Below are 13,963 nucleotides of genomic sequence, written 5' to 3'. Positions count from 1 at the left end.
GGTTAAGTTAGCTCGTGGATTTTATCTGCAACATTCACTATCGTGGTGTTTGCCTAATAGTGACTCTGAATTTCTCTTATTCCTTTGTAATAATTAGAATTCATTTGTAAGTAAGAGCTTTCCTTTCTTCCCCATTTATTTATTCAATTATGTATTTTATATTAATATGGACAATAAATGACATTACATTTATTATAATACAATAAATTTGTTTATTAATTTATTAATATAATAAATGGCATTTATTGTATTTTTTGAGTAATAATCCAATGTTATAATTATTTTATTGATGAAATTTTCTAGCATTGGCTAGTGGGAGCTGTTTCCAGTTGGTTCCTGTTGCCTTTTGACACACTTCTACTTTTTCTGGGCACTTTATTATTTTTTGATGCCACAAGATGTTCTAGGCTCATTTATATTTTCCCTGTCACAGCCCTCGAATTCATCTCTCTCCAAAGAGCTCTGGTTCCTTTTAGTGCAGTGTGGTACTTTGAAACCAAGATCTGTATACTATATGTGTTCACTGCTACTCTTGTGTCATTGATCTTAGGTCCTCTTAGTGGACAGAGGTAGGAAAAAAATGTGTGTATAATAATCTATCCATACACATACATCTATATTTCTATAATACTTTTTACATATATTATAAACTGTGTTCATACTGATACTTAGCAGCTTTTATTAAGCTTAGATTCTTATATAATAACTTCTTTCCTTACCCTCACTCCCTTTTAATCAACTCTTACCTTTACATTCTCACATGAATGTGGATTTTGGTTTTACTTTACCTCTTTCTGAGACTTCCTAAATTTTTTTGGAATGTAGGTGAAAAAGAAAAACAATTAAAATAGATATATAAAGTGTTATATTTTTTCGAGTGCTTAATTTGGCTCTTAGTGCTATGAAGCATTCACTATTTATTTTATAATTTTAATAGGGAAATACATCTGACATTTTCTGTGGTGAAAATCATCGAAACCAACTTATGAAACTCCAACGCTCTTGTGAGGTACGAATGTTCTGTTTCCTAAATGTAGTTTTCCAAAATATTGATCTAAATTTTTCTTTACCTCATTTGATGTCATTTTACTATTAACAGAAATTTTGTTCTACTAAGTTCTGTATAATTATCACTCCATTGTGATACATTAAAAGAAATTCTAATTGGAATAACATTCCTAGGTGAAATAATAAAAATATGAAATAAAAATAATGGTTATTGTAGCTAAAAAAACTGCTCAAATATATTTTTTTAAAATCTAGATTTCTCAATATTGAATTAATTTTCTCTACAAAATCTTTAAAAGAAATTGTCTAATTTGGATAAAATTTAGTATGTTCATACCATTTAGTATGTAAGTGCATGTCAAGATATCTCAATTGAAACAATGGCCGCCTACTGATGTTTTTACAAGAGTATATATTACATAGTTTTGCGGGAATTTTGTAAATTTAGCATGTTGGTAGAGATTGATAGAAGTATGTAATTATCAAGGATTTTGTGAGCAGCATACCCTAGAGGTAATGAAAGTTTTTTGTAAAGAAGTATTTCTGTCTTGAATAAAATAAGCTACTTTGAAAAGTAAAGAATATTTATGAGAGTCTTTATCATCATTATCACTGAGAACAGAAGTGCAGTGCTTAAAGGGAATATACTGAGTCTTCTGGGGAAGGGCGTACAGAGGGTGGGCTGTAGTGGGGAGGGAGGGGGCTCTGATTTTGAGCAGGGCTATGCCCCAGGCTTGCCTCACTTAAGCATCCACGATGACCTAGGTGGACACTGCCTGTAGGATGAAGCCCACTTGATCGTGGTGTATAATCTTTTTAATATGTTGCTGTATTCGGTTCGCTAGTATCTTATTTAGAATTTTTGCATCTGTGTTCATGAGAGGTATTGGTCTGTAGTTTTCTGTTTTTGTATTATCTTTACCAGGTTTTGGTATCAGGGTAATATTGGCCTTATAGATGAGTTGGGAAGTATTATCTCTTCTACAGAGGATCAATGGATATTGCCAGCACTTCTTTCTGGGAGAAAGCCTCACCTCCAGCCCTTACCCTGAAGCCTGACAACTCAGCATTCCCCCTTATGTCCCTGGTGTCTCCCGAGCAGGTGAACTGGTATTGGAGCTCAGACAAGCAAGTCTGTCACTGATAATGTTCAGTTGTTGTCATGGCCCCTTTATGAGGAATGTCTGCATCTGCCGGCTGTAGCTGTCATAGCCTCTAGCTCACTTAGCCACATGGGACTGGGCAGCCTTGCGTCTCTGCCCTGTCCTACAGTTACAGGGTGATTTTTTATTTCTCTTCCTAGTTGCAATGCCTCTGTTCATACAGACCCCATATGACTGTGCTTGTTGTTTGCTCTGTAGTTCTTCACATTTCTGATGTGTTTCCAAGAAGAGATGAACAACACTTCTATGCTCTACGCCATCTTGCCCCTCTCTTCTTTTGCTCTGGTAGAATTTTTTTTCTCCATTTCCTCCTTTCCATACACTTTATTCCCTCTATCTGGAATGACTTCTAGTTGGATGTGACAATTTCTATATCATCCATGTTGCTTAATGCTTATCTCATTTTCTGACTCTTTGACCTATGCACAGTATTCTGAGAAATATCCTTGACTTTATTTTCCTGATGTTTTATTAATGTTTTTTGGCAGAGTAAATCATATTTAAAATTTTCAGTAATTCGTTTTTATTTTCTGATTGTCTTTATTTTATAGTGTTATAGTCTTGTTTTATCAATGTGTGATATCAACCTGAATCTCTTTGAGCATATGATTTAGATTATTGTAAGTGTTCTTCTGTTTTTGAAATTACATCTTTCTTTTCTAAGTTCATTTGTTTTTTCAATTGCTCCTTTGCTCAGTCTGAATCTACTTGAACCATTCCCTATTTACCAAAGGTTTTTATTTAGTACAGTTCTGATTCTCAAGTCTATGTCTTTAGCCTATGCTGCTCTCCACAGCCCCAGAATCAGGCATGTGTCTAACTGCCTGCTGGAGAACTCTATAATGTGTACAAAATCATCTATTCTACATGTCCTCCCTCAAGTTAACTACCATCATTTCCTTAATTGTTTAAGCCTGAAATCCAGACATTGTCCTTGACTAGTTTCTTCCCCTCTTTCCAATTTACCAAGTCCTGATGGTTACTTCTCCTTAATATCATAAAAACCAGTTTCTTTTCCATCTTAACCATCATGACCTCGATCCAGACCCTCATTATTTTCATTTCAATCTTTTCTAAAAATGAATCTGCCTCATGTCTTTCTTATGTTTGAATTTCTATCACTCGCTCTCAGGGTAAAAATCTAACTCTGGTACTACTTGCCTCCCCAGCCTTCTTTCCCAACACTTTTCCCTTTAAATCTCATACTTCACGCTAAACTTTAAATGGTTTCCTAAATATATTAGGCTTATTCATGCTTCGGTATTTCTGAATCTGCTTTTTCTTCTGTTCTGTTTGCCCTTCCATACATCTTCCCCTGGAGAGCAATTTCTCATCTTTTAATTCTCAACACAGACATCTCTGAAAAACCTGCCATGACTGCTAGCCTGAGTTAGGCCCCTTTTTTTCTGTGCACACTTAACTTCCTGTTCTTACCTGTGTCATGGCACTGATGATAATAATAATAATAATAATAATAATAATAATAATAATAATAATAAATGACTGAGCACTGTTGAGCCAGTCATCATATAGTACTGTTACTATTATGTTAATATGAACATAATACTATAGCACCTTATTTAGTCTTCTAGAGAATTCTGAGATTTTCATCCCAATTCTATACATGAGGACATCAAAGCACAAAGAAGTAAAGTAACTTGATCAAGGTCACATAAACAATATGGCAGAACTGTAGTATTTAAACTCAACTGTGTTCTCCTAGAGCCTGCATTATTTACCTCAGTGCTATAGGCCAGTGGGTCTCAGGCTTGATCGTGCATCAGAATCACCTGGGAGGCTTTTAAAACCAAAGATCGCTGCCCCACTCTCAGAGTTCCCAGTTCCTTAGGTCTGGGGTGAGAGATTTTGCATTTCCAACAAGCTAGTAGGTGATATTGATGTTGCTGGTCAATGTTCCACACTTTGAGAACCACTGCTCCAGGCTGCTAATCACTTTCTCTGTTGAAATCGTCTCTTTACTTGTCCCTCTCTCCAGCTAAAATGTGAGTTCGTTAGGATAGGAGCTGTTTTTTTTTTCTTAATGTGCATGTTCCCAGCATCTAGTATAGTAGTTCTGACAGGTGGTAGGCCCTCAATAAATGTTTATTGGAATGAATGAATGAGGAAATGGTCCTAGCCTCTTATTTAAGTGTATTTTTTTTGCCTGAATGAAATTTCTGTGTATTTCAGGTTTTATCAGTCACATACCTGATTGGCATATAGGGAAAGTGTACTCAAATACTTTACAAGGTTAATTGTTGATTGCATGATTTTAAAATACTTTGAAGCTAACAGTCACGTCTGTTTTATTTGGCTCACTGTTCTTTCCAGAATGGAATGCTCAGTGCCTATTAGTACATGTCACCATTACATGGAAAGAGGCTCCTTGGCCTTTTAGCAGATGAGAAAATATCTTTCATAAAATAACACCTTCCTTGATGTAAAATGACTCCATCATAAATGTGATGGGTTATAGGAATTGTGGTACATTTACTTTCTGAAATTAAAGCTTCTTAAAATGCCTGTATGACATAGAATAGTTGTACAAGAGGTTGGGCTCCTTATGTCACCAGTAACCAGGTATCAGGTGGGAAACAAAGAATTTATGACAACTTGAGAATTTTGTTTCTAGCAGTTAAAATTTGGCTTAATGGTATTTTCTTATATGCTACTTTTATTTTGAAATAGGTGCTACTAAAATATTTTTTATTATTATAGGGTTTGCAAGACCTTATTAAGAGCACAAATAGGCAGGTTAACCAGCTGTGTGGAATCGTTTCAAAAATGCAACATTCTTGGGAGAAACCACCATTTTCAATCAATGTAAGTGTTATAAAAAGATTTTTAGTACTGTGTTAAAACTCAAGTTACTAAAGATCCCAATCAAAAGTGAGAGAGAACTAATAACTGTGAGATTGGCAAGTCTGATCTGTACTTCTTTTAGAAGCAGATGGGAGACTAAACCTCTTTGAAAGAATGGTGAAATTTAGTTTCGAGAAATTATGATACTGAATATTTTTGTTTGTAACTATAATGCAGAACATTCAATTAGAATGTAGAGTTGAATAGGAAGGAATAAAAACCATGTAATACGAATTTAGCATTTATCCTTAATTTTGGAAAACGATGTTGCAAGGAAAATAGGTATTAGTGCTTTTATCAACTTGTTCATTCTAATTTTTACTCACAGATGATTTATACTTGATTTGTGTTGATTTAGAGGTCATTTGGATTTGCACAAAAAAGTTTTGATTGTATACCTCATGGAGAAAACCTAGGAGCCAAAGAGAAGAACTTAACCCATTCTGTTTTCTTACCCTGGACAGGGAAATTGTAGCCCATCTTTACCAGTGCAAAGGCAGGAAAACCATGCCTCCTGGACCAACCCTATAGGAACATCTCTTCAGTCAGCAGTACTCCCTGAACTGCAGCAGCCAGTCCTCAGGGAGAGTCTACCACTTTCCAAAACTGTCCCCATGTATTCATTACAGCTCCATTCGACACTAGACAGTCTATTTTCTGGTCTTGCTTTTCTATCCTGCTTTTGCAGCGAAGGTGCCAAAAGTACCAGCAGTGTTATCTCATCTTCTTAGGCTTTCCAACAGCAGTTTTGCCACAATGAGAACCCAGCAGCTGCGCCACAAGAATACCGTTTGGCAAACGCTCCTGAGATGATGAACTACTCAACTTTAATGGAAAATAACAGCATGAGACCGAACGCTGCCTCGTCATCTCTCTATAACTCTCCCAATTTTGGTGAGTTTGAAATGGCATGTATTATAAATAGCATCCTTTAATCTAGATTTAATGCAAGCTAGCAGTAGCTATTTTTTTCAGTTAAAAGTTTTATTCTGAGATCATCGTAGATTCACACGTAGTTGTAAGAAATAATACAGAGTGATACCTTTCACTCAATTTCCTCCAATGGTAACAGCTTGTAAAACTACGCTAAAATAGCACAACCAGGATATTGATGTTGATATAATCCATGCTCTTATTCAGTTTCACTTGTATTCATTTGTGTTTCTCTGCATTTAGTTCTATATAGTTTTGACATGTAAGGTTTGTATGTCCACCGCCACAGTGAAGGTACAGAACGTTTCATCACCACAAGGATCACTTGTGTTGCTCTTTTATCACCACACTCATTATCCTCTGGTAGCCCTACCCTTCACATTCCCCAATCCCTAATTTTTGGCAACCACCGATTTACTCTTCATCTTTAGAACTTTGTCCCTTCAGAAGTGTTATATAGTTGGATGCGTATAGTATGTAACTTTTGATATTGGCTTTTTTTTTTGCTCAATGCAAGTCCCTGGAGATTAAACCAAGTTGTTGCATGTATCACTAGTTCCTTCTTTTTTATTGCTGAGTGGCATTCCATGGTATAGATCCGATCTGACATAGTTTATAACTATTCATCCATTGAAGAATATTTTGTCTTTTTTTCCCCCTCCCAGTTTTTGACTATTAGGAGTGAGGCTGCTATGAATATTCATGTACAGGGGATTTTTTTTTTTGTAAATGGAAGTTTTCATTTGTTTGATATAAATACTCAAGAGTTCGATGCTGGTTATGTGTTAATTGCATGTTTAATTTTATGAGAAAACTACCTGTTTTCCAGTGTGGCTGTACCAGTTTACATTCCTGCCAGCTATGTATAAGTGATCCAGTTTCTCCGAATCCGTATTTCTGCTCTTTCCATTTTTCTTTCTTCCTTCTTATGCTTTTATTCCTCCTTTCATCAAATCCTTACTGGTAGAAGATTTCCTTTAACCTTTCTTGAAGAGTAAGTCTGCTGGGGACAAATCTTTTAGTTTTCCTTTGTGTGAGAATATCTTTATTTTCCCTTCTTTCCTGAAGGACAGTTTTACCCAGCATAGAATTCATGGATGTTCTTGTACTACAGGCTTCGAAAACTGTTTTATTTATAGAAATGCCAGAAAGAGCAGGGACCAGCCTTGAAAACAGCAGAGTCAATATATTACACAACTTTATTGGGAAATGACAGTGATCAAGAAACTACCTCTTCATCTGTGTTCATCTTTTCCCATTTTAATGAGTTAGAAATGATACATATCCCAAGTAGCACTGTTTAATCTAGATTTACCAACATTCTTAATACAAGTCAGTGGTAGCTCTTTTTAATTGAGCTTTTTATTCTAAGGTAATTTTCGATTCATGTGTAGTTGTATGAAATTATACAGCGATTCCATTTATGCTTCACCCATTTTCCCCAATGAGAACACCTTGAAAAACTATCATAAAATATTACAACTAGGATACTGACATTGATTAAATTCACATTTGTGCATGTATGTGTGTATTTAGGTCCATGCAGTTTTATTCCATGAGTCAGTATATCTGTCACTACCACAGCTGTGATACAGAACATTTCCATCATCACCACAAGGACCCTTCATATTGTCCTTTTATAACTATAACTACCTCCTTCTGGTCACCCTTCCATCCTACCCTGCCTCATCCTAACCTCTGGCAAACAGTGAGCTGAACTCCCTTTCTATAATTTTGTCATTTGAATATTGTTATTTAAATGGAATAAAATACTATATAATGTTTTGGCATGACTTTTTTTTTTTACTAAACATAATTTCTTGGAGATTCATACCAATTATTGCATGTATCAATAGTTCTTTCCTTTTTATTGTTGAGTACTATTCCATGGGATGAACGGATAGCTGTTTTATCTCTTCACCCATTGAAGGACATCTGCAATATTTCCAATTTTTGGCTGCTACAAATTAAACTCTATGAGCAGTCATGTACTGATTTTTGTGTAAATATAAGTTTACATTTCTTTGAGATGAATGCCCAAGAGTACAGTTCTGGGTCATATGGTAATTCCATGTTTAGTTTTATAAGAAACTAAGCAACTGCTAAAAACATTTTTCAGAGGAGCTGTGCCATTTTACCTTCCACGCATAATATATATGATACAATTTCTCTGTATGCATTTTTTTCTCTCCATTGTTCTTTCTTTTTAAATTTTATATTATTAGTTTCAAGCATACAGTACATCGGTTAGACATTTATATAGTTTATGAAATAATCCCCCTGATTGCTCTTTCTCTCCTCTGGCTCTCCACCTAGCCAATATATTAATGCTAACTGCATTTTTATGCCACACTCCCCATCCCCACGACCATCTATCAACTACTAATTTGTATGTCTTTAACCCTTCACACCTTTCTCTCAGCCTCCCAACCCCTTTTTCTTCTTTTCTTCCTTCCATCCTTCCTTCCTTTTCTTTTTATTTTTTCTCTTTTCTTTTCTTTTTTTCTTTTCTCTTTTCTTTTTTCTTTTCTTTTCTTTCTTTTCTTTTTCTTTTTCTTTCTTTTCTTTCTTTCCCTCCTCCCTCCCTCCTCCCTTTCGCTTTCCTTTCCTCTTCCCTTTGCTTTTGCTTGCTTTTCCTTGTCCTTCCTTCCTTCGTCTTCCTTCCTTCCTTCCTCCTTCCTTCCTGTCCTTCCTTCCTTCCTTCCTCTTTCCTCCCTCCCTCCCTCCCTCCCTCCCTCTCTCTCTCTCTCTCTCTCTCTCCTCTCTTTCTTTCTTTCTTTCTTTCTTTCTTTCTTTCTTTCTTTCTTTCTTTCTTTCTTTCATTTCTTTCACTTCTTATCAAAGTTCCATCCTTTCATTATATCATTTTCATTTGAAGACTTTTCCTTAGCTTTTCTTTAAAGATATGCCCGTGAGGGACAAGTTCTTTTACTTTTTCTTCCTGTGAGTCTGTCTTTATTTCTCATACATTAATGAAGGATAGTTGTGCTTTGTATAGAATTAATGGTTGAGAGTTCTTAAGCACCTGAAAAATGTTCTTCCTGTAGAGATGCCAAAAATAGCAGAAACCAGTCTGGAAAACAACACTGAGACAATGAATAACCAAGCTTCATTGGGAAATGATGGAACCCAATGTTCTTCCTCTTTATATGTCTGCCTCACACCCAATTTTGGTGAGTTTCAAATGATAAATATTACAAGTAGTACTATTTAATTTAGATGCATCAACATCCTTAATGCAGGTTAGTGGCAGACCATTTTTTTAAATTAAACTTTTTATTTTGAAATAATTTTAGATTCATATATATTTGTAAGAAATAATATAAAGAAACCCTTTTACACTTTACCCTTTTCTTCCAATGATAACATCTTGCAAGATAATAGTAAAATATTGCAAACTTGGTATTGACGTTGATACAATACACAGGTTTTCTTGAGATGCTCCCAGTTTTACTTGTAGTAATTTGTGTCTGTTTATATTTATATCTAATTTTATCACACAAATAAGTTTGATATTCTACCAACACAGTTAAGATATAGAACATTTCTATCCCCATACACATGCCTCGCTTTGCCCTTTTATAACCACACTGACCTCTGTCGAGTCACCCTTTCCTTCCCCACTGCTCATTCCCTAATTCCTGACAAACACTGATCTCTAATTTTTTCACTTCAGGAGTATTATATAAAGGGAATCTTATGGTATGTAACCTTTGAGGATTTTTTTTTTCACTCAGCATAATTCCCTGAAGATTCATCTAGGTTGTTGCATGTACCAGTATTTCCTTCCTTTTTATTGATGAATAGTTTTCCATGTCTTCGCTGTGCATTCACTAATTGGAGGACATTGTATTTTTCCCCCTCCATTTTTTGGTATTAGGTGCAAAGCTGCTGTGAACATCCACGTACTGTTTTTTTTTATGTAAATATAAGTTTTTATTTCTCTGTTATGAATACCAAGAGCGCAGTTGTTGAATCTAATGGTAATAGCATGTTAGTCTTATAAAAAACTCCAAAAAAAAGGAAAGGAAAAAGAAAAAGAAACTGCTAAACAGTTTTCCAGAGAGGCTGTACCATTTTTCATTCTTACCAGCAATTGTAAGAGTAATCCAGTTTCTCTACATCCATATTCCTTTTCTTCCCATTGTTCTTCCTTCCTGATGCTCCAAATTTCCTTCTTTCCTCATATCCTTTCCGTTTTAAGGTTTTCCTTTAGCCTTTCAATATGGAGAAGTCAGCTGGGAACAGTCTTTCAGCTTTTCTTTGTCTCAGATGATCTTTATTTCATCTTTTTTCCTGAAGGATAGTTCACCTCAGATGGAATTCACGGTTGAGATTTCTTTTCTTTCTGCAGGTGAAAAATTCGTGGTTACAAATATGCCAGGAAAAGAAAAAACCAGCCTGGAAAATAGCTCAAACAATGCATTGCCCAGCTTCCCTGGGAAATATCAGTGGCCCAGATACTGACCCTTCTCCCTCTCTGCCACCCAATTTTGGTGAATTTGAAATGATACATATTACAGGCAGTGCTGTTTAATCTAGATCCATCAACATTTTTAACAAGACAATTGCAGCTCTTTTTAAAAACTTTATTTTGATGTAATTAAAGATTCATATGCAATTGTAAGAAATAATACAGAGAGATCCCATTTATCCTTTACTTATTTCCTCCAGTGATAACAACATAGAAAACTATACTACATATAGTGGTACAACCTGGATATTGACACTGATACAATCCACAGATGTTATTGAGCTGCTTCCAGCTTTACTTATATCTGTGTTTGTATGTGTGTGTATATACGTTCATGTGTATATTTAGCACTATGCCATTTTATCATATCATTAGATTTGCACATCCACCACCATAGTCAAGGTAGAAATCATTTTCATCACTCAAGGATCCATCATCATTGCCCTTTTACAATTATATCCACCTTCCCTCCCTCCTAAGACCCATTCCTGATACCTGGCTGCCATTGACCTCTTCTTTGTTTCTGTAATTTTATCTATTCAGAAGGTTATATAAGTGGACTCACACCGTGTGACTTTTCGGGATTAACTTTTTTTTCACCCAGCTTGATTTCCTGGAGACTCATCCAGTAATTGCATATATCAATAGTTTATTACTATTGTTGCTGAATAGTAGTCCATGCTATGGATATACTAAATTTTGTTTAACCACTCACCTGTTGAAGGACATCTGGGGTTTTCTTTTTTTCAGTTTTTGGTTATTAGGAGTAAAGGAGCTTTTCATTCCTCCGTAGTTCCTTTCCATGGTATAGATATTAAAAAAAAAATTCATACATTGAAGGACATCTGTTTTTTATTATTTCCAAATCTCTGGATACTACATGTAAAGTTACTATGAGTAATTAGGTACTGATTTTTGTGTAAAATAAGTTTTCATTTCTCTGTCATGAATGCCCAAGAGTGCAGATGCTTGGTTATATGGTTATAGCATGTTTAGTTTTAGAAGAAACTGCCGAACAGTATTCCAGAGAAGCTGTACCATTTTACATTCCCAACAGCAATGTATAGGTGATCCAGTTTCTTTCCATCCATATTTCTGATCTATCCATTGTTATTTCTTTCTTCCTGATGCTCCAAGATTACTTATTTTATAATGTGCTATCTGAAGATATTTCTTTAGCTATTTTACTCTGATAGGGACAATTAAAAAAATTTTTTCCTTTGTGTCAGACTGTCTTTATTTCCCCATCTTTCCTAAAAGATAACTCACCCAATATAGAAATCACAGTTGAGAATTCTTATCTTTCGGCATGTGAAAATTTTGTATTTCTAGAAATGCAGTCAAAAGGAGAAACTATCCCGGAAGATGGCGCTCAGATAATGTATTACCCAGCTGTATTTGGAAATAACAGTAGCTCATCTGTTGCCTCTTCGACTCTCTCCATCCCACCCAATTTTGGTGAGTTTGAAATTATACATATTTTAAGTAGCACTTTAATCTAGGTCCATCAACGTCCTCAACATAAGCTAATGGTAGCTGTTTTTTAAATTAAACTAATTTTGTGGTAGTTTAAGATGCACATGTAGCTGTAAGAAATAACATGGAAAGAACCTGTTTATGCTTTATCTATTTCTCCCAACAACAACATCTTGCAAAGCTATAATAGAACATCATAACCAGAATATTGACATTGATAAAATCCACAGATCTTATTGAGATTTCTCCATTTTAATTGTATTGATTTGTGTGTATGTATTTAGTTCTGTTTGATTTTATCGCATTAGTAGGTTTGATATCCACAGCTACAGTCAAGTCACAAAACATTTCGTCCCCATGTGGATACCTCACTTTTCCCTTTTATGATCAAACTCACATCAGAATAATTCCCTGGAGATTCATCTGACTCATTGTGTGCATCAGCACTTCCTTCTTTTTTATCGTTGAGTACTATTCCATGGTGTGGATGTACCACAGTTTGTATATTGGTTTACTGTTGAAGAACATTTGGATTTTTTCCAGTTTTCAGTGTTACAAGTAAAATAAAATTGGTATCACCATTCATGTACAGGTTTTTGTGTAAATATAAATTTTTCACTTCTCTTAGATAAATGACCAAGAGTGCAGTTGCTGGTTGTATGATAATAGCATAATGTTTAATTTTATAAAAAACTGCCAATTTTCCAGAGAGGCTGTACTATTTTACTTTATTGCCAGTGATGTATGAGTTACTCAGGTTCTCCACATTGTTATTTCTTCTGCTTTCATTGTTTTTTTCTTCCATTTTGATACTCTAAGATTTGTTTTTTCAATATTCTTTTCTGATAGAGGAGTTATTCCTCTAGCCATCCTTAAATGTGAACACCTAGTGAGATATACTTTTAGGTTTCCTTCATGCGAGAATGTCTTTATTTCCCCTTCATTCTTTTTTAAAACAGTTTGAATGCTCATTTCTTTTTTTTAGCTCTATTTAAGTATAATTGACAAATAAAATTGTAATATATTTAAAGTGTACAGTGTGATTTGATACACATATACATTGTGAAAGGATTCTCAACATCAGATTAATTAACACATCCATCATTTCACATATTTACCTTTTTATGTTTTGTGATGAGAACACTTAAGTTCTATTCTCTAAGCAAATTTCAGTTATACAATCAGCATTATCAATCATAAGTCACAATGCTATACATCCTGAGACTTCAGTTCATTTTATAACTGATAGTCGTACCCTTTTACCAACCTCTCCCTATTTTTTTTAACTCCCCAACCCTTGGCAGCCACCACTCTATTTTCTGATTCTATGAGTTTGATTTTTTTTCTTTTTAGATTCCACATATAAGTGACAACATGCAGTATTTGTCTTTCTCTGGCTTATTTTACTTAGCATAATACCCTTCATATTCATCCATGTTGCCACAAATCTGCTTCATTCCCGAAGAATAGTTTTGCCTGATATGGAATTCATGGTTGAGATTTGTCTTTCAGTACTTGAAAATATTTTATTTATAGAAATGTTGGTAGAAGCTCAAACCAGTCTGGAAAAGAGCCCTGAGACAACAAATTATCCACTTTTATTGGAAAACAACAGTAGCCAAAACATTTCCTCAGTATGTTACTGCATTCCTCCCAGTTTTGCTGAGTTTGAAATGATACTTATGACATGTAGCATATTTAATCTAGATTCATCAACATCCTTAGTACAAGATAGTGGTAGCTTTTTCTAATTAAGGTTTTAATTTTAGAAAAATTTAGTGGCACATGCAGTTGTAATAAATAATACAGAGATTCTGTGTTCCCACTACCCAAATTTCTCCAGTGGTAACAACTTGCAAAGTGAGAGAAATGATCACAACCAAGATGATGACATGACACCATTCACAGATAATACTCAGATGTCCCCAGTTTCACTTGTATTAATCAGTGTGTGTGTTTAGCTCTGTACAGTTTTATCACATATTCTCTACCACAGGCAAGTCCCCTGTGGTAGAGGATATGTGATCGGAAATGGTACCATCACCAC

At 34.9% G+C, this 13,963-nt stretch overlaps 1 protein-coding gene across 5 annotated transcripts in view; it reads left to right on the top strand.

Moving 5' to 3' along the window:
- The window catches only part of BEND2 (BEN domain containing 2), a 48,208-nt gene that overhangs the window by 13,463 nt on the left and 20,782 nt on the right, over window positions 1-13,963 (top strand). For 4 of the 5 annotated variants that reach the window (XM_036226949.1, XM_036226947.1, XM_036226946.1 and 1 more), the window contains 4 exons: window positions 938-1,009; window positions 4,890-4,994; window positions 5,765-5,927; window positions 11,773-11,898. In XM_036226949.1, coding sequence (XP_036082842.1) covers window positions 938-1,009; window positions 4,890-4,994; window positions 5,765-5,927; window positions 11,773-11,898 — 466 coding nt within the window. The remainder of the gene's footprint in view (window positions 1-937; window positions 1,010-4,889; window positions 4,995-5,764; window positions 5,928-11,772; window positions 11,899-13,963) is intronic. The other variant, XM_036226948.1, reaches the window with a different exon arrangement.

Source organism: Rousettus aegyptiacus, unplaced genomic scaffold (genome assembly GCF_014176215.1).
Source record: "Rousettus aegyptiacus isolate mRouAeg1 unplaced genomic scaffold, mRouAeg1.p scaffold_m13_p_9, whole genome shotgun sequence".
In the NCBI taxonomy this organism is placed as follows: Eukaryota; Metazoa; Chordata; class Mammalia; order Chiroptera; family Pteropodidae; genus Rousettus; species Rousettus aegyptiacus.
This window is presented reverse-complemented; position numbering and strand designations above follow the sequence as displayed.